The following is a 27,905-nucleotide window of genomic DNA, read 5'->3' as shown; positions in this document are numbered from 1 at the left end:
CTCGCGTCCCCGGTGCCCGCCGCCGCCGCCAACGCGCCCCGCCCGCCTTTCGAATCTGCCGCGCTCGGCGCACCGCCCCTTGACCCGGAAGCGCTCGGCTCGGCGGGCGGGCGGCGCGGCGGGGCCACTTCCGGCCGCTCGAGCCTGGTTCCGGCGCGGCCCGGGGGCTCGGCGACCTCGGCGGGGCGAGCGCGGGAGGCGAGGCGGCCGCTGGACCCGGGCTCGCTGCTGCTGCGCTCGGCCCCGCCGCCGGCCCCGCCATGGGCAAGAAGCACAAGAAGCACAAGACCGAGTGGCGCTCGTCGTACGAGGGTGCGGGCGCGGGGCGGGCGCTTTGTGACGCGCTGCCGGGGCCGGGAGTTCGCGGCGGCCGCGCGATGCGGGCGGGGGTGCCGGGAGGCGGGCCGGGGTCCCGGGAGCGCGGCTGGGGGATGCCGGGCGCGCGGCGTCCAGTCCACCTCCCCCGGCCCCGTTTCGAGAAGGGAGCGAGCGTCTTTTTCTTGGCTTCTGATCGTCTGCGAAGTTCTCACTGCCGGATATCAGGGGTGCTCGGGGGCTGCAGCAGTACAAGAAGCGGGGGACCCGGGCCCCTGGGTCCTAGCCTTTTTCCTTGCTTCTGACAATGTTAACAGTCTCCGGGGAGGTTTCCCCTGCGGATAATGTAGTTTGAAATGTAATTCTGGGGACGCCCCTCCATCCTTTCCAGGTGGTTTTGCAACCCGTTCGCTGTCTTAGTTCTCTCCCGGGGGAGGCCCGAGGGGAGCAGCCCCTAGCGGGCAGTCGGCTGTGCTTGCCCGCTCAGCCGAGGTTCTCCAGGGCTGCACCGGTGACCTCCAGGGTCTGGGGATTTGATGCAGATTACACAGACAAGCCCCTGGAGAAGCCCCTGAAGCTGGTCCTCAAGGTCGGAGGAAGTGAAGTGACTGAACTCTCAGGCTCTGGCCACGACTCCAGCTACTACGATGACAGGTCAGACCACGAGCGAGAGAGGCACAAAGAAAAGAAGAAGAAAAAGAAGAAAAAGTCAGAGAAGGAGAAGCATCTTGATGATGATGAGAGGAGGAAGCGGAAGGTAAAAAAGAGCAGCAGCTGGGTGGGGTAGGGAGAACCCCCAAGTGGGTACTAGCACTTTCCCTAGGAAAATGGGTATTTCGGTTGTAGCAAAAGGTAGACTAAGTGTTATTCATCTCAGGTTTGGGCTCATAGTTATCTCTAGGCCCACCCCTCCAGCGGGCACTTAGGAGCTAGGGATCTGGAGTGAGACAGGGCTCCGGGAGAGGATCTTCCCTCATGGCTTCGTTTTTCCCCCTTAGAAACAGAAGCAGAGCTGTTTAAATTCCGGGGTGAGAACCCAGCTGCTTCCATTGCCTCATTGCCTTGACTCTGTCCAACAGGAAGAGAAGAAAAGGAAACGCGGAAAGGAGCACTGCGACTCCGAGGGGGAGGCGGAGGACTTCCATCCTGGGAAGAAGGTGGAGGTGGAGCCTCCCCCGGACCGGCCCCTCCGAGCATGCAGGGCTCAGCCAGGCAGGTGGCAGCATTTCAGCGGGTGGTCCCGGGGCACCGGAGCACGACATTTCAAACCGGAGCGACACGGGGCACCTAGCCTGTAGGAAGAGGGCTGGTGTTTTACTTTTTCTTTCAGGCCATCGGCCTTGAATTTCTAGAACAGGACTTGGCAAATTAATGCTCATGGTGTTTTTTTCTTTTCTTCTTTTTAACTGCCCACGAGCTGAGAATGATTTATGTATTTTTCAAAGACTTGTAAAAACATACCCCGGAAAAGGAATATGCCACAGAGACCAAGAGTATGTGGCTCGTGAAGCTTAGACTTTTTTTTTCTGCCTGGTCTTTATAGATACAATTCGCCATACCCCCGTTTACACCTTTGGCGTTATCTGCCCTTACCGCCTCAGATACATCTGCTGTAGAACAGCACCCCGCGGGGTGAAGGGAGGACTTGCTTCTGCTTAGGGGGCTACTTCCTAGCATCCCATCCACTTAAAGTCCCAGATGACAGGTCTCCTTGCTTAAGGCAAGCAGAGACTGGGCACGAAGGAAGGCGGATCTTCATTGGGATCCCATCATGAGGACGGGGAGAGAGTGCCACCTGCCAGCTAATCCCAACCCATGGTTTCTTGCCCCCAACTTGACACGCACAATTCAAAGCACTTGCACTTGCTCTGTCAGTGGAGACATCTGTGCCTGCAGCGAGGGGCCTGCAGTGTCCTTTTGTTGGGGTGGTGGGGAAGCCGAGTCAGCAGGGCCCGTACCCTAGAGGCCAGAGGTGGGTGGTTCTGGAATGCTCCCGTAATATTATTCTGTGTGGGTGCTTCCTCTCGGTCTTTCAGGTAGTCACATCCACCGGGTCAGCTGCAGGTGTGCTCTTCTGATGTCTTTTCTTGATTTTGGGTTGAGCACCTCCGGTTTGCCAGGGTGCTGTTGTGTCATGGTCATTTAGAGGGGAGTGCTGTCTTCAAGCAGCTTATTTTAGAATATGCGGTCGCGGTTACTACTTCTAGGGGGAGAGGCGGCCGGTAGCCGAGCCCTCAGCTCTCGGGGCTGCTTAAAGGGTACCGGCGGCGGGGGCTCTTTCCCGGAGGCGAGGGCGAGGCGGAGGACGTGGCCAGGGTCCTCGGCGAGAGGCGTGCAAGGAGGGCGGCGATAGGGACAAGACACTCTTCATCCAGTAGGAGTATGCGCCAAAGAGATTTATTTAGGGGTGATTACAGGTTATATAGGCTGGTAAGAAGGGCAGGGCTGGAAAAGAGGTGAAGTAGCCTTAAATGGCAATATTGAAGGGATAGGGGCTAGGATTGGTTCTGAGAGAACGCCGGAACCGTTGCAGCGGGGCGGGGGTTGTTCTGGCCACGGGCATGCGCGCTGGCGGTGGCAGGAGTGGCCTTGGCACCAGGGAGTGAGTGGGTAAGATAAGGAAAGTGGGGAAAGGGCAGTTGGGAGAAAGGCGGTTTCCTCCGGCAAGCCTCCCCTGCCAGTGACATTTTGGGTGAGGAAAAGGGAGCTGCCTTGACCTCGCTCCCCAGGCTCGGGGGGGCTGCAGAGGGCACTCACGCCCGTACCTACTACCCTCCCCAGGGGGTGATATCAGGTCCCCTGGCCCAGGCCTGGTAAGTTGAGGTACAAGCTCAGACACCCGCAAGAATATCCCCAGTGTACTCTCCAGTGCAGCTGAAGCACTGAGATTAGGTGGTGCTAGCTCGGGTCAACCCTGGGCACCTTGGTTGTGTCTTACTTTTCTGAGTGCTTCCCCTCCCTCGGGGCCTTTCTCATTATACCCTGAGCCTGACCTTCAGGAGCACGTTCCCCACTCTCTGGTATTCTCCAGGAAAGCACTGATTGCTTTCCGTCAAGAGTGTCATTCTGTAGGGCCCAGTCCCATGGGGGCTGTCTGTGAGCCCAGGGGTGTCATTGGCCGTGTCCTCCCCGGGACCCCAGGCAAGGACACAGGGTGTAGGCATACATTTAGGAACTTGTGGCAGTGAAACACTGATCAGTGAAGCCAGGGTCCATTTAGCTCTTGTCCATCCTGTCTCTAGAACTCGCTAAGCCCATTCACGGTGGGCTGAAAGCACACTGGCAAGCAGTGCTCCATGATGTTTTAAGGGAGAATGGGACGTTTTAAGGGGCTTTTGAGACTGATTCTTTGGGTGCCCTTTCCCGCCAGTTGAGATTTGTGAGTGCAGAGGCTGAATCTGACTTACCCCTCTACCCCCTTTCTTGCTTGAGCCTGAAATAGTGTGAGTCTCCAAACAGAGTGTGAGATCCAAGGTCTCTAATGAGATGACACCAAAATTGTTTTACTCAATTTTATTTTTTTTTATTTTCTTTTTTGATTATCAGCTGAAAATGAGAGCACACCTATTCAGCAACTACTAGAGCATTTCCTCCGCCAGCTCCAGAGGTAAACATTGAGTGTTTATAAAGAGCCTGTGTTTGGAGATGTCTGTCTTTCTGGGGTGTTCTCCCCCCACCCCAGTCAGTGTAGCACACTTTACCCTGGTTTTTGTTGTCCATTCTATCAGTTTAGTCCAGCTAGGGCCAGGGCTCCCCGTCACCTCTGCACTTTGTCTCTTGTAACATGGAGGTTGACTTCTTAGAGATGGGATTTCATTAAAATTTTGTGTCTGGGAAAAAAACAAAGCTTTGTTGTGTGGGGTCTGAGAATCACCACGTTGAAAGATACTAATACATTTATGTCGTATGCCTTAATTTATTACAGCATTTGATGTTTACTAAGAGTTCTTAGTTTGTGAAATTTTTAGTGCTGAAGGTTTGCTGTAGCGTTATCTTTAGATCTGTCACCATGAGGCTGCTACAGTGGGGGACTCCACTGTGGTTCTTTCTTTAATTTGTTTTTAGGGGTTGCAGTGAAATTCTAGCAATAGCAGTTTAAAACCATAATAGGTAAAAAGATTGTGCTTTATAATATCAACGAAAACATAAACACACGTACATGAAATCACCCAGATAAACTTAAGAAGGAAAGAACTATTGATTTTTACTGACAGGCAAAAGTTTTGAGTAAGTAGAAAGAAAACGTTTTGTGTTAGAAAACCATGTATCAACTACTGCTGTGTACGGCCACCCCCTACACTTGGTGCTTGAATAACTGGTGCTCACGGTTGTGGGTGGGCAGCTTGGGACCTCAGCTGTGTGGCTCTGGTCCTGGCTGGGTTCCCTCTCACGTCTGCAGTCAGCTGTGAAGTGGCTGTTGGATGGGGTGCCTTGGTTTCCCTGTGAGTTCCCCATTTGTCAGGCAGTGGCCACACAGATCCAAGCTGTCATGGGTTCTCTTTGATGCCCTCAGGCAGCTTTCTTTTAGGGTATTTCATCCATCTTTATGGTTTTCTTGGCCCACAAGTTGGTGTGATGCCAGCCACTCCATATTGCTCCCAGCAGAAGTCTCGTGATATTTTCGTTCCTGTCATTTGTATTCTTCAGCAACTGTAGTTCTGAAATGACCAGACCTGCTTGGGCATTTGACCTTTAATAGGCCTAGATGTGCCCTGGTGGCTGCCCCAAGGACCATGTTAAGAGGCTTTTACCCTCAGCTTACACCTAGAGTCTTTGACTTAAGAAACTCAACTCGGATCTCTTTGGCTTCCCCTCATTTGAATGAGACGTGCCTCTCGTGCATCCCATAGCTTTACTCCAGGGAGGCATGAGGAGCTTCTGGATACAGCCTAACCTGTTATTGGAGGATGAAGAGAGGCAGTGATCGGACGTCTCTTTGAGCTTTTCAGGAAGTGTTGCCCGGTGGCGTGGTCAGCAGATAGTCACCTAGCTGCTGCTTTCCCTTGCCTTTCCTGAGGACAGGCTCGTTCCTCCACTGCCAGGAACCAGCTACGATTTTATCCTGTTGAGTCAGTGAAGGGGGTGGCCTGCACCATGCAAAGTGACCCCAGGGCCATGAGAGCAGGGAGCGCAGGAGGAGCAGCTTGTGAGCTCAGGAGTGCCCCTGGTTGTTGGGACTTGGACTCTGTCTGCTCCGGCTTCACTGGGCGTGAGGTTGAGTCCAGGGCCTTGTCAGGGGCTCCCACGGAGGGAGCCCAATGTCTCCCAATGTCTCCAGAATGGCTGGTATAGTGACAAGCAGGAGTGCCATCATGGTCTACTTGTAAGAACCAAAATTTAGTCTGTTGTGTCAGATTTTTCGATTGTAAGGGATTTTGTGCCATTTAGAAATATCCATTACAGGATGTCTCCAGTTTAAATAAAGATGTCTCCTTGTTTCTAGGAAAGATCCTCATGGCTTTTTTGCTTTTCCTGTCACGGATGCAATTGCTCCTGGATATTCAATGATCATAAAGCATCCAATGGATTTTGGCACAATGAAAGACAAAATTGTAGCTAACGAGTACAAGTCAGTCACAGAATTCAAGGTAAATGACTTTTGGTTCTTCCGATGATTGTCCTGATGCTCTGCGCATGTGATTATGCCCGTGAAACACTTCACTGTCCTAGGCTGTTCCCAGTTGCAAGCTTTCGTGTGCGTTTTTTCAGTTTGATTTAATGTTTTACAAACATAGCATTGTGGAAATGAATTGGCTGTAGTTTTCTTGGTGTATTTGGTTTAGAAGCTGGACCAGCTGTCACATGCTATAAAAATGTTTTCTTTTTTTTTTTTTTTTTTAAGTTGCTTTGCTGGCATAAATGGGACATGTTGGTTCAAGTAATGATGTATCCAATTTGGCCAGGTACAGAATGGGTGGTTTTACAGCTGTCATTTTCTTAATTCTTACTTTTGTCCTGTAATAACTGGATGTTTCATTTTGTTGTAATAATAAATTGGAATATTTCGTGAGTACTTTGCTCCTACCTCTCTATGTTTCTTGGGTACCAGCTGTGAGAGTTTGAAATTGCTTATTGGTTTTGAAACCGGGGTGGGGGTGGGGCAGTTACTTTGTTAGCGGAGTGAATGCTTGATAAGATTGGCGATAATATTTAGGAGAAGGCATTAAGTTTCTTCAGTGCCACTGACTTTGGAAAAGCTTGACCTTCCTGTTTTACTTACTGGAGACACTGACTGGAGAGACCCAGCTGGCAGCCTGGCCAGTGGGCAAGAAGGAGCGTGTACACAGTGGGGCCAGGGAACAGGGCAGGCTGGCTCCATGCCCGGCAGGCCTCGGCCTCCTGGCGCTAGGCTGCCAGCTGGTCACTCTCTGACAAAGCCGTGGGCTCGGTGTCCACACCCTCCCTGAGCAGGGATGTGTGCTGAGGCTGTCACGGCCCTACCCAGTCGGGACCCAGGGTGGGCGGGTGGCTCCCCAGCCTGGGGACACTCCACAGCCCACAGCTGCCGGATGGACCCGGGACAGGGGCCCAGGAAGCACGTCTAAAACAGTGTGGCTTGAGCCTGGGGGAAAGCCTTCAACACCCACCGTGGTGGTTCTCCATTGCAGTGTCAGAGCACACCAGGTGACAGGTGTGTGCCAAGAAACACACCTGAGCTGCACACACCCAGGTTCCAGGGAACTTAATTTTAATGTAAGCTGTCATTCAGTGAGGCTCTCCTTGTTTCTGATGGTGTCAGGACCTCCTGTAGACACTTTCAAACTCTTTTGTGGAGAATCCCAGAGAGCAGGCATCCCTGCCCTGTCCCCCTGCTCTCCCTCAGCCTCCCTCACAGGGACCTGACTGTAGGTCCATGTTCTCCTCAAAGGGGGTGACGAGGGCTGGGGAAGGAAAGGAAGCTGAGGAAATGCTCGTTTTTCTTATAAAGTGTGTGCGGTATCTCACAAAGAATGTACAGATCTTGACCAGCTCTTTACTGCAAAGCTTTTTGTGCAAGTAAAGACCAAGGAACAATTGTGGGAACTTCTATGAAATGTTTAAAAGAAGTTTATCATACCTGAGATCCAAGATAAACTCTTTCTATTCGAGTCCGGGCTTTTCCTTTTGGCCTCCTTTTCAGACCTGTTGACTTCTCCCCTTCCCCGCCCTTCCAGGCGGACTTCAAGCTGATGTGTGACAATGCCATGACCTACAACCGGCCCGACACTGTGTACTACAAGCTGGCCAAGAGGATCCTGCTCGCCGGCTTCAAGATGATGAGCAAAGTAAGGCCCCGCGGCACAGGCCGAAGCGGGCAGGGCTGGCTCTGCTGGGATTCTGGCGCCTGAGCAGAAGCCGCACCATGAGGGAATGGCACACTCCCACCGCCATCCATCTGTCCTTGTGGTCGTGGGGTGGCCCCGGCGCTAGAGTAGGCGTCCCCTGGCCTCCAGGCATACCCCCGTCCGCATCTGCTCGTGGCCAAGCATCGGCTGGGGTTGGTTGAAAGGTGCGGGTCCATCAGTCTCATTGGATTGCAGTCGGTTGCCATTCACGGAGGTCCCGGTGGCTTTCCACACCTGTCCTGCGAGCCAGGTTGCATGCATGTGGGACCATTTCCTTGTACCTGATTAGCCTGTAAGGTAAGGTGAGGCACCGTCTGTGCCCGGGCTCTGGGCGGTCACGAGCCAGCTGCACAGCCTTGGTGCCGAGTTCCCGTGATGCTGCCCGTGGCGTGGCACGGCGGGGTAGCTGCTAGGCCAGGTGGGGTGGTGGCATCCCCATCACATCCCATTGTCATGGCGCCCTGGCTGTGAGGGCACGGTAAAGTCCCTGCTGCTCTGTGCTTTCTGATTCTAGGAACGGCTGTTAGCGTTGAAGCGCAGCATGTCGTTTATGCAGGACATGGATTTCTCTCAGCAGGCAGCTCTTCTGGGCAACGAGGACACAGCTGCTGAGGAACCCGTTCCTGAAGTGGTACCCGTACAAGTAGAAACTGCCAAGAAGTCCAAAAAGCCAAGTAAAGAAGTGCTTAGGTAAAGGTTCGGCTGGAAGCGTGTTCTGCTTGCTGGGGAACCAGGGCGGTCCTCCCGTTGAGTCGGGTGGCAGGAGGAGGCCCTGGCTGCGCGAGCCTCCACGGAGCAGGGGTGGCCAGGGGCCTCCGCGGCCCAGTGCAGAGAGGGCAGCCTTCTGAATGCGCAGCCCTCTAGAGTGCACTGTCTGCGTTGCGGACCCAGGGCTTACAGAGCACCGAGGAGGTGACTTGGCAGGCCTGGGCTGGGCCGTGCTGTCGGCCTGGGGTTGGAGCGAGGTGGCTGCCTGCCTCCTCCCGGCCCGCCTTGAGCCATCGTGGGGCCCGTGCTCCACACTGCTCCTGCCAAGGCCGCGTTCCGGTCAGCGCCAGAGGGAGTCAGAAGACCCTGCGATCCCACGGAGCAGGGCTTCAAAGTCTGCTGGGGCCTTTTGGCCTGTCTGGGCCTGTCCGGGCCTGGTGAGGGCTGTCTGGGTCCGCCCGCAGCCCGGCTGTTCCCCTGCCTGTAGCCTGCTGGCACCCAGCTTCCCTCTACCCTCCTCATGTGACCTTTCTTGGGGGCAGATGCCTGTGTTGGTGGCATGGGAGACCTCCCACATCCCCTCCCCATGACCCTGCAGTTCCTTCACAGCCCTTCCCCTCCCCCGAGGAGTCCCCTCTCCTGCAGAGCGCGTGCGGGCGACCCCAGCCTTGTCCCTTCCCACAGCCGCCCGCTGCACCCACCACGGGCCAGCGACCCTCAGGGGCTTCTTCCTAGCCGTGTCCGGGCCACACTTCTCCAGAGAGAGGAGCCCCACGGCCATGAAGGGGTGGGGGCTTCCGGCACACTGCTGCTCCCTCCCCAACAGAGAGCAGCCCTGACAGGGATGGTCCCTTAGGGTGCCAGAGCCCACAGGGCTTGGCAGGGTGTCCCTTTGCCCCACCTCCTGGTGGCCAAGCAGTGAGATCAAATTAAAATTGGCACCTTTGCTTCTTGGTATTGAAGAGCTTTGGAGACGTTTTGAGAGACCATCAACTGCCATGTTTTATTTTCTCTAAAACGTGGCCCTTTTTGCAGACCCTCCTCTGGTTTGGATCTGTGTGGGGGCTCTGGGTAGAAGGGAGAGGCTGGTGGTGGGGGCAGCATGCCAGTGCAGGAGGGGCCTGGCCTGTCTGCACCCAAGCCTCTTCATGGCGGAGTCACATGGGGAGAAGAGGGCCACCTCACGCAGCTTCTTGACCGTGGGGCCCCTTCCCTCTCCCTCTGTCGTGCGCACTGCACTTTGCCTCGCTGGTGTGTGCCATGTGCAGTCTCTGCCCCCGAGTCCACAGAGACCCACGCAAGCCCTCAGCCTGGGGTCGGGGCAGCCTGGGTGCCAAGCTCCCACCTGACACGCGAGGGAGCTGTAAACTTGGCCATGTTTTCTCCGAGTTTCTAGATCGGAATCCACAGAAGTTACCCCTGTTCACACATCATGGGCCCCGTTTCTGGTGCCTTGGTGGGTGCCTGCTTTTTCCTGGCAGGGAGTCGAGCTTGCCAAAAGCAGCAGCTGAGGAGCCCCCTCCAGGGACTGAACTCTGCCACCCTCTTGCTGCTTCCTGTGCTGGGTTGCAGTGTGTCTGCTGCTGTTCCCGGCCCCTGGGGTTCTCGGCCACAGGGAGAGACTCCTGGGTGCACTGGTCCCTTGGCCAGTCCGCCTCGAATGCAGCACATGCCTGGGGCAGGCTGGGGCCTTGAGAAGTCCTGGGGCAGGGCTGGGCTCCTGCACTTCCCAGAGGGCCCCTCCCTTGGGCTCCGGAGCGAAGGCTGGGAGGGGCCATGACCTTCAGGCACTGCCCCCTGAGCTGCAGCTCTAAGCCACCGGGATCCCGAGTCCCTCCTGCGTTCCAGCCCTGGCCCCAGTCTGGCTGTGAGTGTGGGATTTTGCCTCTTCTTCCTAGTGGCACCTCTTAGGACACTGTCACCAGTGAGGCTCGTGTCCTCCTTTCTTTGTTGCTCTCAAGTTGACTGAGATGTTTTACTTGAGACCTGGGAAACCTCAGGTGTCTCCTTGGCTTGCACTTACTCTTCGTCTTCGTAAAAGCGTCATTTCATTGCGGTTTTAACTAAAAAGGGCGGCATCCTTTCTGCCGCTCCTGTAACTGTCCGGGTTGTGGAGGTGGTGTGTGGACTCAGAAGCTGGCGTTCGGGACCGAGCCTGCGGGAGGAGGGTGAGGAAGGGGGCATGTGGCCGAGCTCCTGCCTGACTGCAGTGCTCTCTGCCTTGCAGCTGCATGTGTGAGCCGGAAGGGAACGCCTGCAGCCTGACGGACAGCACGGCGGAGGAGCACGTGCTGGCCCTGGTGGAGCACGCGGCTGACGAGGCCCGGGACCGGGTTAACCGGTTCCTCCCGGGCGGCAAGGTGGGCCTGCTCTCCCCCGGGGCGCTGCCCCTGAGGTTCTCCCCAGCGAGGCGGCTGCTTAGGGGACGTGGCTTTTTTTTCCTGGCCAATGGGAAGTCTGTTTTAGGATGGTTTTTTTTTTAACAGTCTCAAACTTGAGAAAAGTTGTAGATACAGAACAAAGAACTTTTTTCCTGAACATTTGGGAATGAGTTGGGGACCCGATGCCCCGTCACCTTCCGGTAGTTGAGTGTGCATTTTCTAAGTCCCGGAGCTTTGGCTGGTGTGCCCGGTACAGCCGTCGCAGTCAGAAGACTAGCACTGACGCGTTACACCGTCTGGTCCTCACTCGCTGTGGGCCGTGACCCGTCCCACTTCAAGCGGGAATCTGGTTCTGACCCGTGCGTTGCTGGGTCTCCTTCAGCTGGGCTCACTTCCCGGGCTTGCTCAGCCCCGTTGACGACTGTGGGCTGGATGTGCCGTGCGTCGATGCAGCTTCCCCAGAGGGCAGCGTGGGCCCCGCTGGCAGGCAGGAGTGCCCGACCTCTGCCCAGTGGGCTTCTCATGGGCAGCCCTCGCTGTCCTGTGACAGGCATGGCGCCCTGCTCCCCTCTGCCCTTGCCTGTCGTGTCCTCGTGAGACCGCAGACTTGGGCGGCTGTGGGACCCGTCTGGCGGGTGGGCCCTGCCCTTCTGTGAGCATCTGCTGCTTTCTGTCACTCAGAGGTGTTCCAGACCGTTCCGTCCACTAGCGATACGCTGTGAGTCGGGGGCCAGGCCAGACTTCCCAGCACCGAGGTGGAAGACACAGGTGAACGTAACCTTCACAATTTTATTTGACCCTGTGTATCCAAAATACAGTCATTTCAGAGTGTAGTCAGTGTGACAAAATTGTGAGAAATCTACATTTGTTTCTTGTACTAAGTCTTCAAGTTGCATGTTGAGTTGTAGTAAAGAAGGTTGAGATTGTAACATTTTGGGTATATTGAGTAAAATTCAGTAGGTTTTTTGTTTTTGTTTTTTAATCATATTTTTTGTTGTGGAATATAACGTACATCCATAGAAGTAATAACTTTAACAAGTAGCTATGAAATTTCCAAAGATATTATGAGTTACAATTCCACAGTTTCAGTTTTTTCTTATCGTGAAACATAACATATGTACAAAAAGGTGGTAACTTTCAAATTACAATTTAACAAGTAGCTATAGAGCAAATTTCAAAGGATGCTATGGGTTACAGTTTCACCATTTCAATTCTTTTCTTCTAGCTATTCTAATACCGAAGCAACTAAGAAAAAGAAAATTATATAAAGATTCAGTATTCATAATCCTTTGTTAAATTCCGTCTTGTCTGTTGCTACCCCTTCCTCTAGTTTAATCACTTTCCCAATCTTTATGGATGTCTGAAGTAGTGACCACTCTAACTTCTTCATACAGAAAAGGTGTGTCAACATGGGAAAAGGAGACATGTCTGGTTCATGTTCTTGAGACTGTTGCCTCTGGGTTTGGGGACTCAGCTGGCACAGGAGCCCTCTGAAGGATTTAGGTTTGTGAAGAAATTAACTTAGTGAGTGAAACTTTATAGAGTCAGATAGGGATCCGGGTACAATATGTCTTCAAGGCGAATTTCTTCTCTTTCTTTTTGTTTTTTTTGCTTGCTTTCTAGACCTTCCGGGCAGGGCTGGTCTGCACCCAGGCCGTGTGCCCACCCTGGGTCTGCTGCCCTCACCCCGGACAGGCCGAGATGCAGGCGCTGGTGGCCTCTGCCCCCTGCCCCTGGGTTTCTCACGCACCCCCGCTCAGTTTATAGAAAGCGATGCAGCATTTACTACTTTGCCTGCATTTATTGAAAACCATGCTTTCACCCTGAAACCTCCGATTCCTGTGCAACACCAGGGGCTGTTCTAATTGTCTCCGTTCCGTTTTCTGTAAAACTGACGGAACCTGATTCCCTTCCCCTTCACGGGCGTGTCTTCCATCAATGCCCGTGGAATCAGAGCCCACGTCGCTGCCCTGCACTCTCGCCTCCCGAGGGCCGCGGGCACGGAGCCTGCGGGGAGGCGCCCGTGTCGCTGGGCCGGGTGGGGTGAGGCACGGCGGATGCTCCGGGGCCGTGGCAGCAGTGCCTGTGCCTCTGATGTGGTGCCAGCCACTAGCTCTCAGCTTGTTCAGGGTTGGGAATGCTTTCTGAAGTTTGCCTCTGGGTCGGCTCTTCTTTTTCAAAAGTGCTTCTTGTAGGAGAGGTCACGGGGAGCTGTCTAAGGTCTTCTGCTCCACGTGTGAACTTTGCCATTTGCCGACTCCGGGGAGTGGTCAGGAGAAGGAAAAGCCCTGGCCTGCCGGGTCTTCCCGCTCCTGTGCTCCAGTTGAAGCCTGGGCCGTGGTGCTGGCCGGGCCCTGGAGCAAGCGTAACCGGCCACTCCCTTGCAGATGGGCTACCTCAGGAAGAGCGGGGACGGTGGTCTGCTCTACCGTGTGGTCAATGTGGCTGAGCCTGAGGCTGAAGGTGGGTCCCGTCTTCTTTCTTCCCCATGCACTTGCACTGGTTTAAGAGTGAGGTGCGGCCCCAGGTGCCTCATCAGGCCCCTCCCCGCACCTCACCCCTCGACGGCCGGCCGCTAAGTGGGTGCCCAGAGAGGTCCCCATTAAGGCTCACCGTGAGACAGCGGGGTGCGAGGTCGGGAAGGGTCAGCACTATACGTTCAGTGGGGCCTTTTCATCAGAACCCAAGAGCTTCTGTTCCTCCAAGCTTCAGAGAGGAACATCTTAGCCCAGATGGGAGTTCTAGCAAAAAGCTCCGTTTGCTAAAGAAAGAATCCATGGGCCCAGTGAGTGCTGGGTCCACCCTGCTGATGGTGATCGTTCGTGATCTTTAGAGAGGTTTTTACACCCTTCTGCCTCCTGGAGAAGAAGTCAAAAGCATGTTCTTTGAAGAAAAGCCAAACTCGCTTGAATTTGAGATACACAAAGATAGAAAACGCAGCTGGTGGTGGTGTTTCAGTTTTCCCCTTTCCCTTGGGTCTCGCCGGCCGGGTTGTGGGCTGCGGTCCTCCCCCAGCCCGCGACAGGCAGAGCTGCCGGCTGTTTTCAGCACGGACCGGACGTGACCGTACCGATCTTCTAGTCGTTAGGTGGAATGAGTCATGGATGTTCTCTCTAAGAGGGAAGAGACAAGTTGATCAGTAATAGCTTAGAAAGAACAAAAATAGGGGTTTCCGGTTCGGGGAGTGAAGAATACCTACTCAAATCCCAGGAATTTGTGTGTGAATGATGAATTCAACCTGCAAAACAAACCAGGAGCATCATTCCAGTATTTTACTATTATACTGTATAGGATGAAACGTAGAGGTAATGGAGCAGTCAATTTGAAAATGTTAAAAGTATTGATGATATAATGGTCAGAATTGTGAAATGTTTCATCGTACTGACTCTGGGGTAATTGTAGAATAAGATTCGAATGCAGTTCCGGTTTGAGAACGGAAGTTCCCGTTGAACAGAAGTTCTCTGAGGGCGTTGTAGGACCCGCTCCCCACGCACATGTCCCCCGGGGTGTGGAGAAAATGCCGACAGCCCTGCCCTGGGGACCCCGTGTGACCTGAGCGCGGCTTCTCCCTAGAGGAAGAGACCCACCCAGTGGACTTGAGTTCGCTCTCGAGCAAGTTGCTCCCGGGTTTTACATCGCTGGGCTTCAAAGACGAGAGGAGAAACAAAGGTGAGTGTGCCCTTGCGGCCGCGCGGCTCCCGGGGGCTGGGGGGGGCGTTCTTCCTGGAGAGGACTCGAGGTGAGCAGTGGCACGTGGGGACATTGCGCCTCTCCTCCAAGGTCTTCCTGACTTACTTGTGCTAATTACTCTGCCCCATGCAGATTTTAAAGCTGCTGATAAGAATAAGGTTATTGGAAGAGAAGGGAGTAAGAGTCATATTGGGCAAGTTGCTCATTTGCCATTTGGCCTTCGTAAATGCCTCCCTGGCAGGCGGCCGCTGTCCCCGGGGAGGCCCGCACTCCGCGGCGGGAGGGAGGTGTGGGCCAGGGTTATGCACGGCACGGGTGGGCGGCTCGGCCGGAGGAAGGGGTGCTTCCAGCTGCCCGGGGCAGTTAGGGTCGGTGTGTGTCTGCGTTGGAGGGGTGTGGGTGTGAGTGTGTGTTTGAATGAGCGCTCCTGGAGGCCGGCTCTGGAGAGGGCTGGTGGTTGGGGAGCTGGTGCCCCCTTAGGTCCACCGCAGGAAGGAAGATGCTCTTCATCTCAGAGGGAAAACGGCTGGCTCGGAGACCAGCAGGCTGCCGACTTCACCCACAGCCAGTTTTAACTCAATTTTTTTTTCTAACTTTTATTTTGGGAGATTTCACAGGGGCAGGGATGTTTTAAAGTGGTACAGAGAATACCTCTATTCGCAGCCTCACTTCTCCCTGCTCAGAACCCTTCGGTGCCTTCCCCCAACCTGGCATAGAGGTTCCTCCTAGCCACCTGCCTCCTTTGGAGCCACTGTGGCCACCCCCTCGGTCCCCTGCTTGTGCAGCAGCTCGTGTGTCCTGCAGACTAGGGCCCTTCTTTCTGGAATAGCCTTTTCTCCTGCTCTGGTGTTAAAATTTTGCCTGTGGAAGGGGCCTGGGTAACTCTGAGGGCTCACCTGCCTGAGCCCATGTGCGGCCTCCACCCCGGACCTTCACCTCACTGGTCAGACTTTCCATGTTTTGTCTTTCTGTTTTGTTACTTGTCCTCATCCTCAGCCAGTGGCAGTTTTGTCCCCAGGGGCATTTGGCAGTATCTGTAGATGCCGAGAGGGTAGAGACCAGGGAGGCCACGGGACCTGCAGCAGTGCACAGATGGCCCCTCACGAAGAAGGGCCTGCCCCAGGCTCCAGTGGTGCCGCGGCTGGGGCCATGGCTGCCTCACGTTTGTACTCCCTTCAGCAAAGCCACGCTCTTGGAGAACAGCTTCCCAGTGATGCTCGCTGAGTGGAATTCCTTGAGTTGATCCGTCAGTGCCTCTTGAGCATGTCATGAGTCCTTTCTGGTTTTCAGAGCTCACTTCCTTTCCAGAAAGTTAACTATTATTTCTCTGCCATAGTTGGCTGAGGAGGGTGAACCAAAAGTATTGGATTGACTCCTGGTTATGGATGAGAAGCTTCTGTTGCTTTGGTTCTACTCAGGAGCAAGAATGTGCTGGCGAGGAAGGAGAAGATGGGGTGCTGGGCTGTGCGTGGTGCTGATTGTAATTTGAAAAGTCTGAAAGAACTTTCTTCTGCTTTTCTGTTTTCTTTCACTCTTAGTTACATTTCTCTCTAGTGCAAGTACTGCACTTTCAATGCAGAATAATTCCGTGTTTGGTGACTTGAAGTCAGACGAGACGGAGCTGCTGTACTCCGCCTACGGAGACGAGACGGGCGTGCAGTGCGCGCTGAGGTGAGCGGCAGGCCCTGGGTCGGCGTTCAGGCCCGCTTGTGCGCCTGCTAGGGAGGGGCCCCCTCTGGCCGTGGTCCCGGTGCGGGAGTCCCGGGTCTGGTCACATGTGGGCCCGCTGCAGGCCCTGGGGTCCAGCTGTGCCCCGACCACAGTTCTGAGGCAGCAACCTGAATGTGTGTGTATCCCGACTCTGCTGTTCCCAGGGCTCTGCTCCTGGAGCGCCCCTAGGATCTCGGGGTCCTGTGTAGGCAGTGGGAGCAGTCGTGCCGGCCTCTGTGAGGCTCCAGGAAAGCAGAAGAGCAGGGCCTGTGGTGGGGGAGAGGCCAGTGCTGAGGCAGGGGCTGGGGCGCCTGCACCCTCCTCCCGACACGCTCCCCAGGCACAGGCAGTCCGCCCCGAGTTGCCTCCGAATCATGTTCTGATGATCGGTTATTCGCTGCTCTTTTACAGTAATCAAGTAAGACTTGTGGTGGAACTATTTCTGTTAGAGAATTTCGTCTTCTTGCAGTATAACTTCTAGACCAGCTGTTTGGTGTTCTGGTTCTAGGACTGTGGATCTTGGTTCCCTGCCCCCTTTTTGCATTTTTCGTGTTCTGATTTTTCTAAAAGGTAATACATTCATACAGTCCCCAAATCTAAAAGGTAAGAAATGTGCGTTGGCCAGTCTCCTTCTGCACCCGCACACAGGGTTCCGCTGACCCTTTGGGTCCTACCACAGCCACTTGTCAAGTCGATGGGGTTACATGTTCCTGTTGTGCCCTCTTGCGTACAAGGTAGCACGATGCAGTGTTGTGTACGTAGGTGTATACACCGTCTTCGCCTTGTTCTAAAAAGGAGAGTACTCTTGCCTGGCGCTTTTTAACCTTTTTGGGTCTTGGCCACCTTGAAACTCTCCCGGAGGCTGTTGATCTGCTCTGCAGAAACACCCACCTGGGAGGCTCACAGCTCTCATTAGGAACCTCTTCCAGACCGATGTCTTAGGAGGTTTGCTGATTCCAAAGACCCCAGGCTTCTGGAATCCAGCGTACCCAAATCAGTAGGAAAGCCTTGACATTTTTGGAGCACGTGGGATGTTTTCAGAACGTTCTCTCACCCGGGCCCTTTCCAGCCTGCAGGAGTTCGTCAAGGATGCCGGGAGCTACAGTAAGAGGATGGTGGACGATCTGCTCGACCAGGTCACGGGCGGGGACCACTCCCGGGTGCTCTTCCAGCTGCGGCAGGTAGGCGGCTGGCGGCTGGCGCCAACCTGTGCTGGCGCCGTGTGATGGGCTGTCCACACTCGTGTGCCCGGAGCAGAACGTGCTAGCTCTAGGTAATCACTGGCTAGTCCTGCCTCTTTGCTTCCTGCTTTTTGTGTTTGACTTTGAAAAGAACTTTAAAAATGCAAAGAAAAAGGTCTCTGCCACGTATTTACCATCTTTGGCATTCTTCATATCTTTCTGTAGATCAAAGTCTCTTTAATCTAGCATTTTCCATCCTCCTGAAGAGTTTTTCTAGATGTTTCTTATAGCGTAGACCTGCTGACAGTGAGTTCTCTTGGTGTGTTTGTCTGAAAAAGTCTTTATTTTTGCCCTCATTTTTTCTTTAAATACATGTATTTTCCCCGAATCTGAAATTCTGGGTTGATAGTTTATTGCCCTTTTCTGCAAAGATGCTATTCTGCTGGCTTGTGTGGCTTCTTAAGAAGTGTCAGTCATCTCCCTCTTTGCTTTCCATGAGTAACATGCCTTGTTTTGTCTGGAGCGAGGGGTGGTAACCTGCAGCCCGCAGCCCGCCTTCATGTGGCCACAGCTGAGGATGTGTTTCACAGTTTTAAAACATTGAGAAGAAAAGAAGAATACGTGGCGGCAACCATCTGTGGCCTACAAAGCCGCAAACATTTATTCTTTGGCCGTTTACAGAGAAAGTTTGCTGCCTGGTCCTTCAGACGGTTTTACCTTTGTGTCTGGTTTCCAGCAGTTTGCTTTGCTGTGGCTTGGCGTGGTTTTATTCCTGGTTGCCCTGTTAACAGTTCTTGAGCTTGGATCTGTAGTTTTACAGTTTCCATCAAATTTGGATAATCTTTAGCCATTATTTATTCAAATGCTATCTTCTACCCTTTCTTCTTGTGTGTGACTAATTCACTCCTTGATCATTTCTCAAGTTATTAATGTTCTATTTTTTCCCCTAGTCTTTTTTTCTCTCTCTGTTTGAATAGTTTTTATTGCCATGTTTTCCTAGGCGGTGTCTAAATCTACTGTTAAATCCAACCAGTGTTGTTTTTTTCGTTTCAGATACTGTAGTATTCATTACTGGGATTCCATTTGGTTCACTGTTGCATTTCCCATTCTCTCATGTTACATTTGTGGTTTCCTCTAGGTCTTGCACGCGTTCACAGTATTTATAATGACTGCTGTTTTAAAGTCCTTTTTCACTAATTCCGCATCTCTGTCGTTCTAGATCTCTTTCTGTTGACAGATTTTCTTCTGGTCATGGCTCACAATTTGCTGTTTTGTTATGTGTCTAGTAATATGTTGTTGGATGTTGGACATTGTGAATGTCAGGTTGTTGAGAACCTACCCCTGAACTGATCCCGCAGCCACTAGCACATGTGGCTGCTGCGTAATTTAAACGTGACTACTCCAAATGTAGGCGCGTGAGCTGCACACAGAATTCTGAAGGCGTCTACAAAGGGAATGTAAAACGTCTCATTAGTCGCTGTTTTATATGGATTACGTGTTGGCAGAAAATACTTCTAATATGTTGGTTAAATGAAGAATATTATTAAAATTAACTTTAGTGTGGGCTCCTGGGAAACTGCACATTAGCTTTTTGCTTCCATTATGTTTCTGTTGAACTGTACCGGATTTAAACAATGTTGACGTTGGTTTGGCCGAATTGGGTTCCTGTGGATTGCCTGGTCCTTGTTTGGGTTTGTGTTTAGGCTTGTTGGGGCAGGCCTGAGGTGGCTGTTACTCTGGGCTAGTTTACCTCACTGCCAAGGAGTGGCCTTCTGGGGTCTCTGCGGATTGCCCAGTTTTCGGTGAGGTCCCTGCTCTGCTTGGCTGGGCTCGGGCATATCTCCACCCTGGTGAGCTCTGAGGGTGTGTTGGCACACAGCCCCTGGCATTTACTCTTTGGCCTCGTGGATCTTATGAACGTGCACAGCTCAGTTCTGCCCGACTCGAGGGGAGCCCTGAGCAGGGTTCTGGGGCTCTTTCTCTAAGCACCCTCCTCTTCCAGGTTCCACCCCAGGCCTCCGCTGCCCTGCCGGGGCCACTCCTCCCCAGTCCCCGGGAAGCTGTAGCAACTGCCCATCTGCCCCCTCGTTTCTCTTTTCTCTCCGAGTTCCTGGTTCTGTGATCACTTTTCCAAAAGTGAACTTGTTTTATGGAGTTAAAGTAATTTTGAATGTGTCACATCATGTTAAATAGTAGTTAATACTAAATGGACCTTTTGTGTCCTTTAATGTTTAGTGTTAAAAGAGGTTTATTTGAGGGAACAGATGTTATAATAATAGGTGTATTTGTTTTTCTGATTAAAAACTTGTAAAACATCTTTATAATGTGAATGAATCTCAAGACATTATTTTGAGCAAAAGATCCCAGATATAAAAGCATGCAAACTGACAGATTGTTCATTTTTGAGGCGCACTGCCTAGACCAGAGGCTTTTGAAGGTGGGCTGACAGCACCTGCTGGGAGAGGCGCCTTTGTCATTTAGCGCACATCTCATCTTCCAGGTCAAACTGCCTGGCCCTGTTTCTTTTCTGAGCTGCCCTTTGGAATCTGGGGTTTGCCGTCAGCTGCCTTTTCTGGGTGTTACACCCCCGAGGCTTTGGAACCCCTGGGCTCTCGGGCAGTGCATTACAGCCCCCACTGCTGGGAAGCCTAGAAAGAGCCCTGGCTTCATTAGCATAGCGTGAGAAAGCAAACAGGACTCTGAGTATTGGTGAGTGTTTTACACGCGTGTGCATACTGTGAACAAATTGTGCTTCCATCTAAACTGTTTTGAACAACCTTGGTTTCTTGCCTGTTTCACCTTGCAGAGGAGAAATGCTCCGATGAAGTCTCCAGATGAAGTGAAGGTGAGTTTTGTGGGAATGTAAGTGAAAATCTGATCATGTTTTTCAGCCTTTGAGATGGGGTGGTCAAGAACAGTTCCCTGCGTTGTTTACTTAGATTAAGTTTCTGACGGATAAGACAAGGCAGCGCCGTTCCTCAACCCCCCGACTCCAGGTGAGGGACTGACAGCCACAGGCCGTCCTTCCAGCTCTGAGGCTGGGTCTCAGCTCAGACCCCGCAGGGCGCTGGGCCTGGCAGGATGCTTGGAAGGGGTGGGCAGGGCCTCGGCCCGCTCCATGCAGAGCCGGGCACACAGGGAAGCCGAGGCCACCGGGGCCCTGTGCGCAGGGTGCTCAGGTGGGCTTCCGCCTCCTCCGCGGCCCAGCACCGCCGCCCGAGCGGTTCCTGAGTGCCCTTTGAAGGGACCTTCACAGGGTCAGGCCTCGTCTTCCCTTCTCTGACACGTCACATTAGCAGCCTGTTCACTGCCGTATCTGAGGAGCGATTCCTTTTCAGAAGAACATGGGGTGAGCGTGCTCATGTCACAGAGCACTGCAGACGGGCCGGCAGTGGGGGCGCGGCACGGATGGGCGCCCCGGCCTCTGGCTCTGCCCACAGCCGCCGCCTGGACGTGGGTGGTGGGGGTCGGAGAGTATCGCGAGGAAGCTGACCCCACCCAGGCCAGCATCTCCTCTAGGAGCTCGGCCTCCTTTCGGCTCTGGACCCCAGCTTCCTGTCGCCTGCCCCGTGGCTGCAGGAGTGGTACCCCATCACCCTGTGCGTGACCCTCTGGAGCCCAGGGGCGTCTCTGCGTCCTCGTCCAAGAGTGAAGAGTGGCTTTTTCCGGCTGCTCTGGGCCACCGGTCAGCATTCCTCTCCAGAACTCGGGAGGCAGCGGGCGGAGGGGAGGGCTGCGCCGTGCCCTCGTGGCATCTGGGGGCTTCCGTTGGCACCTCGGGCAGCCACAGGCTGTGTCTGCTGACTTTTCTGCCAATATGGTTCTCACAGTTTTATGAAAGTTTAAATTATACTTAGAAGCATGATTTTAGTGGTTGTCCTGCCTTGGAAGTCTCCACTTTGAGTAAGTGAGCTGACAGGCTGACAGGAAAGTAGGGAACCCTGGCGCAGTCTCATGTAGGTGAGCCTGAAAGGGTCTCGCTGGGGAGCTGCTTTTGTTGTTATTTGTGTTTGTGGCTTTTGTTGTTGCCTTTGTTTTGGTTTCCAGGCATCTGTACTTCTAAAACACTCTTTTATTGGAAGAATAAAACGAGAGGAGACTGATTTTTAAATCTTGCTTTGCCAGCTCTCAGTTGCTTTATGCTTAATGACAAGCAGGTAAATCTGTGTGATTCTTGAAAGCGTGAGATGTGGCCTGACCCCACAAGCTTCTGACGTGCGGTGAGGGCCCTGGGCGCATGGGTGAGGCAGGGGAGCGACGGCCCTGAACCCCAGTCTCTGGTTGGGAGAGGGGGTGAGCACCGGGGGCTATTGGCAGGGTTCACGAGGATACTCGGCCCTGGGCCTGGCATGCTCTTGGGACTCCACGTGGGAGCTCAGCTTGCAGAGTGTTTCCCAAAGTCATCAACTGTTAGCACAGAGCACCAAGCAGGTCCTCTTTGGAGAACTATTTATCTGCACACAGAAAGAGGTGGGTTTTGTGAAAGCCAGGTACAGGAAGAAAAGGCCCTTTTGTCAGGTCACGAAGGTCGAGTCGAATGCCACAGCAGGGGCCCAGTTTCCCTGCTCATAGCTGGGGGCCCCCTTCCCTCTGGCCTGGGGGCTGTGGGGAGTCGTGGGCAAGCTAGAGGCTGCCCCTGCAGGTCACTGGCCCAGACTGGGTGCCCAGAGGCATCCAAGGGCTGTGGGAGGGTGGGGCATCCAGAGCTCGCAGCAGGGCCTGAGGCTGGTGGGAGCTTCTGTCCCTCGGGTGCGTGGAGTGGGGACGGGGCCAAGCAGTGGAGGTGGGCTGTGGTCTGACAGGAATTTTGAGGGTCTTGGGGTCTTATGTGATACTCCTTCCCCAAAATACTAGAAACAGTCTCAAATATTTGTAAAAAAAAAAATCAAGTGGCTACTTTTTAACCCGAAAATCTTACAGTTCTGAGAGCACAGATTGGGATGGGAGAGGACCAGAATCTGAGGACTGTCTGGTGGTGCGTGAGTGGGAGGGGTCTACATGGCGCACACTGATGATGGACAGAGGACGGACAGGACAGAAGGACGCCAAGGGGGTCAGAACCGAGGGGAGAATAAGGTGGGGGGGGCCCGCTGCCGCAGACCAGTGGAGGCCATGGGCCGGGGAAGGGGCTTGGGGTTTGGGACCCTCGAGAGAGCAGTTAGCAGGGGCTGAAGGCAGAGGCCAGACTGCGGGAGGTTCATGGCGCGTGGCAGGGGTTGCTGTGGGCAGTACGGGGTGCACAGGGCCAGGGGAAAGGGAAAGTCAGCTCAGGGATCGCCCCGTGACTTGAGGGACCAAGTCCCAACCTTCCCTCTGCCCACCTGGCCCGGGGCCTCGCTCCACACGCCCTCGGCCCCTGGTGGGTCCCCGAGGAGCTGGTGGCCTTTGGTCTGGGTGGGGGCCTGTTGGTCTGCTGCACCCATCCGTGTGCTGAAGCCTGAGGTCCTTTGGGCTGCAGCAGAAGCTGATCGGCAGCTCCGTCTCGTCCCCTTATGGGGGCGTCTGCCTGACCTGTAAGGAATGGGGTGTTCAGGTTCCAGTTTTCAGCAAGTCAGTGATTCCAGCAGCTGGTAGTGTTTGCCCCGTGAAGGAGCCGCACATTTCCTTTCCTGCTCCCCGAGTGTCTTGGTCCTCAGCTGAAGGTTGATGTCTCTGGTCCTCTCAGGCTGGGGGCTCACTTGGAGACGGCAGCGGCTCGGTTCTGGATTTTATGGCAATGAAACCGTACTCTGATGTCTCTCTGGATATTTCCACGCTCAGCTCCCTGGGTAAGTTTCACAAGCACTTTCTGGGCGTCCACCCAGGTTCAGGCCTGGCCTGGGCGGTCTCAGGATCAGAATGTCCTTGCACGCGCGGCAGCCAAGTGAGAGAGCAAGCGCAGCAGAGGGCCAGGGTGCATGGGGGCAGGCGCGGAGGAAGTCAGTTCCAGCATCCGAGGGCTGCCCCCTCCAACACCTGTGAGGTGCTGGGGAAGCTCCCCGAGACTTGGCCCGGAGCTCCTGCTGGTGGCCGCGGCCCGACACGAACTCCAGTAGCAGACCCTGGAAGAAGAGTGGGGGCCGCGTCACCACGCACAGCCCAGGAAGCCCCCTCTCAGTTGGGCAGTGGGAGCCCTCCGGAATCAGGTTCCCGACAGCAGCCAGGGCCAGCCTTGAAGCAGACCCCTCCAAGGACGGCCCTCGGCCTGCTGGGCTCACTTTTCTGTACACTGTTCTTTTTCCCCCAGCTCCTTTTAAGGTTTAGCAGTTTCGTGGTGAGCCTTGCTTGGTTTGGTTTTCTTTATGTTTGTTATTTTCAGGTTTTTGTTAAGCCCCTTGGTGTGTGGGCTCACAGCCTTTATCAAATTCGGCTGTAATTTCAGCAATCACCACTCCCCTTGCTCTTTCTGTGGGACTCAAGTTCTCATGTGTTGGACTCCATGAAGTTGCCTGGCTGCCCCTTGGGTCTCAGTTCACTTTTTTTTGCCTGTTTTCCCCGGGGCCACTGTGGGTCCCCCCGGCAGCTCCCTGCGCCTCCCCACTGGCCGTGCCTCTCAGACCTGTGCCCTTCACTTCCGGGAGCTGCGCTCGGGGGCTGGTGCCCCCTTCTCACACTCCCCTCTCCCTTCTTGTTTCCGGTGGCTCTAATTCCCTCATCCTGTTTCCTGAGGTTTTCCCTGGATTTTGGGTCATGTTTTCGTACACCAGGTGCTGGACTTTTGATTCGTGTTGCTGAGCTGTGGGCTTGTTCCGAGGGCCGCTGGGTGACCTGGAATCTGTCGGGCCCTTTCAAGGGCTCTGCTCCGAGACACAGCCTGTGTTCCCCCCAAGCCCAGCTGATGGCTCCGCGCCGCATCTGCTGTGAACCCACACAGCTTAACCCAGGGCAGTTGTGTTCTCAGAGTGTGTGGAAACATGTGAAAACAGGAAGTAGTGTAGAAAATGAATGGGGCCACAGCCACGTGCAGTCGGGTCTTCCTGGGGGCTGGCTGGCTGGATTGAGCTTGGCTGATGTCTTCCCATCCACACACCTGCCCAGGGAAAGTGAAGAAGGAGCTGGACCATGACGACGGCCACCTGAACCTGGACGAGACGACGAAGCTCCTGCAGGACCTGCACGAGGCTCAGGCCGAGCGGGGCAGCTCCCGGCCCTCTTCCAACCTCAGCTCTCTGTCCAATGCCTCTGAGCGGGACCAGCACCACCTGGGTGAGCTTGGGGAGGGCAGGGGGCCACCTGGGGAAGGTTGGGGAGGGCAGGGGGCCACCTGGGGAAGGTTGGGGAGGGCAGGGGGCCACCTGGGGAAGGTTGGGGAGGGCAGGGGGCCACCTGGGGAAGGTTGGGGAGGGCAGGGGGCCACCTGGGGAGCTGGAGCCATGTGTTCTTTCCCGTGGGTCTCAGCCTCAGCCTTAGCCTTGATCTCTGTCCCTTGCTCACTGATATGTGATTCCCCCAAAGTTCTCCAAGTAATGTTTCTCTTAGGTACAGAATAGTTGGCATTTGGGAGCAGGGCAAGAATGTTGGTTTCCTCAGAGGGTTGAGCTGTGTGTCCCTGAGTCTGGCGTGTGGTTTGCTGCCTGTGGCTTTCCCCACAGACCGAGGCGTGTGCCTCCCTTGTCGGGCGGCTACGTCTGAGGTGTGGCCGTGACGTGGAATGCACCGTGATGGCCGTTTCCCCGTGGCCACGGTGGCAGCAGTGTCTTTGGAGGGGCCGTGCCCTCATCTCCTTGGCCCTAGTTTGCAGACGAGGGGGTGGCTCCCCCTGGGGGACCTGCAGCTGCCACCTGCACGCTGGACTCTGCCACGGCGTTGCCCCTGGAGCTGCTTCTTGGTCCTCCGCGCAGTGCCCAAGCCTGGCCGTCAGGTGGCACAGCGGTCGGCACACTCTTCCCCCGTGGACCCTGTCGTGGTGGGGCAAGGGGTCCCCTGTGCTGAGCATGTTCGGTGAGGGGCTGGGAGAGCCGGTGCGTCCGGCCTGGGCCATGGGGCTTGTGCTTTTTGTGCTCCCTGAGCCCGCGTCCCCATGTCCCCTCCTCCTGTTTTCTCAAATATCAATATTTGCTGACTCGTCGTTCAGCAGAATCAACCTTGAATGTTTCTAAGAAGCAGGCACTCGGCTACTGAGGCTCACTTAAAGCCTGTGATGGCCGCTGGCTGCTGTGGGTCCCGTTAACCTGTGACTCAGGCAGGAGTTTAGTGCACGAAGGGGGTTCTGAGAGGCCCCTGGCTGCTGGGTTCTGAGGGACCCAAGTCCCTGGGTGATCTGGGGCCTGAAGCTACCTGGGTGACCCGTCATGACACCTGCTTCCTGTAGGAGCAGCAAGTGCAGGGCTGGCTGCACGGCGTGCGGGGCAGGTGGCGCTGTCTGAGGACGCAGCCCCCCAGGACTGCGTGGACTGGGGCACCGCCGGGGACTGCACAGGAGTGCAGGGCTGGTGGCTGGAACTGGGCCTTGGTCTCACCATGGCAGGAAGGAGAGTGTTCCAGCGCCTTGGCAGCTGCCGCCGTCAGTGGGGCCCTCTGTACTGACTGTTTCCTCCACTCACAGGCAGCCCCTCCCGGCTCAGTGTTGGGGAGCAGCAGGATGCAGTCCACGACCCCTACGAGTTCCTGCAGTCTCCAGAGCCTGCGGCCTCGGCAAGCAGCTAGCCCCACGTGGCCTCGGGTCGGTGTTTGTTTTTAAGATTTACTTGTACGGAGCTTTTGTCAGGAGACAGACTCATTTTATCCCCTTTGGAGTGAGGGAAGTTATGTCCGTGATGTCATGTTGGCGGCTTGCCGCACTCGGGATTTCTAGGTGTAGCCTGATGCCCCTGAGTGTGGAACTGGAGGTCCATGTGTGTCTGCTCCGGGCACAGGCGCCGGCTGCGCTGTGGCTTGTCCTGCCGCCACGAGCCCTGTCCAGGAGGCCCCGGGACACAGTGGCAGAGCAGGCCGGGGCGGGTGCTGTGTGTACCCGTGCACATTGTCCGATGTCCAAGGTTGTGGCTCAGGAGCCCCCTGCCCTGTTCCCGCAGCCCCTGCCAGTGGCAGGAGGTGCACTTTGTGACGATGGAGGTCGTGGCTCTGGTGCCCCCCGGCCGGTGGCAGGACCAGGCCAGCACTCCTGTGTGTCTGGTGTGTGCAGGAAGGCGGGCACCCTGCTGCAGGGGAACACGTTGTCCTACCTTTTAAAATGAAGTGTTAGTGTCCATAAAACATTTTTTATCCTGGATGTGTTTACTGGATGACTGTCTATATTTGCAAAACGTTATAAATGCAGATCTTAATAAAATGATGTAAAAGAGTGTGCCTGTGTTAATTATTGACACCAGCTTGAAGGCCTCTTCAGTTGGTCATGTGCCACGCGACTGACACATCCATCCTGCCTGCTTCCTCACCAGCTTAGGCGCCCACCATGGCACCCCTGGGCAGTGCCCATGAGACTGAGCGCGTCCATCCCGAGGGCCTGCTGGGCGCCTTGCTGTGGAAGGCAGCAGAAAGGGGGAGGCACGGTGTGATGGTTAGGTTCATGGGTCAACTTGGCCAGGTTATATTACCCAACCGTCTGGTCAAGCAAACACTGGCCTAACAATTGCTGTGAGGACTTTTGAGGCTGGTTAGTAAACCTCCAGGCTGGTTTATTAAATCATCAGTCAATTGACTGCAGCTGTGACCGATGATTCACTAAAGGGTGTGACTTCCTCAATGAGAGAATGCAATTGGCTGGATTTAATCCAAGTAATCAGTTGAAGACTTATAAGCAAGACAGATAGAGGACCTTCACTTCTTCAGCCGCCCAGTGAAGCATTTCCTGAGGAGTTCGTCGAAGTTGCCGGTTCGTTTCCTGAGGCGTTCATTGGACATCTTCCTTGGAGTTGACAGTTTGCTGACTGCTCTACAGAATTTGGACTCGTGCATACCCACAGTTGCATGAGTCACTTTTACAATTTGATTGTCAGAGATACCTCTCATGGATTCTGTTCCCCAAGAGAACCCTAACTAATACATACGGGTAATGTGGGCGCTGGGTGGGCAGCAGGGGGTGAAGCCATCCTGGGCTGGGGGTCCTCTCAGACGCCCCCATGGAGCCCAGTGAAGGGAGAAAATGTGTTTCACCAAGGAATCCTCTGGGCCAGGCCCGGTTGACTTAGGGGAAGCTGAAGGCAGCCAGGAGCCCGAGCCCATGGTCTTGCCGCAGGGGTGGGCCCACAGTGGCCCCAGGCCCCGGACCCCACAGCTGGCTCTGCTCACCATGGCCACATCTCCCTGCAGACTGCCCACCCCCCACGGGATGCCCTCAGCCCTGGCGTCCGGCCTGGGCTGGGTCTGGAACTCCCACCTGTAGGTTTGGAGGTGGGCTCTCCTCTCCAGGACTCAGCAGGCACAGGTGGGTCTCAAGTTTCCAGCGGCAGGTCACTGCAGCTGGTCTCCTGGGGGCGTGATCTCTGGGCCAACACACAGTGACCTTATTGTGACCTCAGGGCAAACACAGTGGTCTTATGGCTGACCTCAAGGTCAGGCACAGTAATGGCGTCACCTTCCGGATCACTAGTTTTACTCTGTAGTTTTCGTTGTCTCGCTACAGGACGCGGGTGACCTTGCAGCTGGAACAGGAGGCCAGAGGGGCTGAGAGCTGT

General features: G+C 54.8%; 1 protein-coding gene across 4 annotated transcripts; it reads left to right on the top strand.

The window, feature by feature from the left end:
* The first annotated feature begins 260 nt into the window (after positions 1-260).
* On the top strand, positions 261-26,575 carry BRD9 (bromodomain containing 9). Of its 4 annotated transcripts, XM_037799133.1 has the most exons (17): positions 261-312; positions 858-1,072; positions 1,395-1,527; positions 3,862-3,922; positions 5,759-5,903; positions 7,470-7,580; positions 8,155-8,330; positions 10,576-10,708; positions 11,411-11,497; positions 13,117-13,192; positions 14,303-14,398; positions 15,958-16,090; positions 17,199-17,310; positions 20,117-20,155; positions 22,976-23,078; positions 24,328-24,495; positions 25,835-26,575. In XM_037799133.1, the coding sequence occupies exons 1-17, from the start codon at positions 261-263 to the stop codon at positions 25,933-25,935; spliced, it is 1,941 nt and encodes a 646-aa protein (XP_037655061.1). In that variant the 3' UTR covers positions 25,936-26,575. The 4 variants fall into 4 exon arrangements, with proteins under 4 accessions (XP_037655061.1, XP_037655063.1, XP_037655064.1 ...); XM_037799135.1 differs by lacking the exon at positions 11,411-11,497 and having other exon boundaries at positions 8,215-8,330; XM_037799136.1 differs by lacking the exon at positions 11,411-11,497 and having other exon boundaries at positions 8,218-8,330; positions 25,835-25,935.
* Positions 26,576-27,905: the final 1,330 nt, after the last annotated feature.

The sequence above is a fragment of the Choloepus didactylus genome, chromosome 11 (assembly GCF_015220235.1).
Source record: "Choloepus didactylus isolate mChoDid1 chromosome 11, mChoDid1.pri, whole genome shotgun sequence".
Classification (NCBI taxonomy): Eukaryota; Metazoa; Chordata; class Mammalia; order Pilosa; family Megalonychidae; genus Choloepus; species Choloepus didactylus.
The sequence above is the reverse complement of the archived record's forward strand: the minus strand, read 5'-3'. Positions and strand labels throughout refer to the sequence as shown.

Coding starts and splice junctions, on each gene's coding strand:
- BRD9 (XM_037799133.1), top strand. CDS start 261: ATGGGCAAGAAGCACAAGAAGCACAAGACCGAGTGGCGCTCGTCGTAC. Junction 5,904..7,469: donor AGTCAGTCACAGAATTCAAG/GTAAATGACTTT, acceptor CCGCCCTTCCAG/GCGGACTTCAAGCTGATGTG. Junction 24,496..25,834: donor GCGGGACCAGCACCACCTGG/GTGAGCTTGGGG, acceptor CTCCACTCACAG/GCAGCCCCTCCCGGCTCAGT.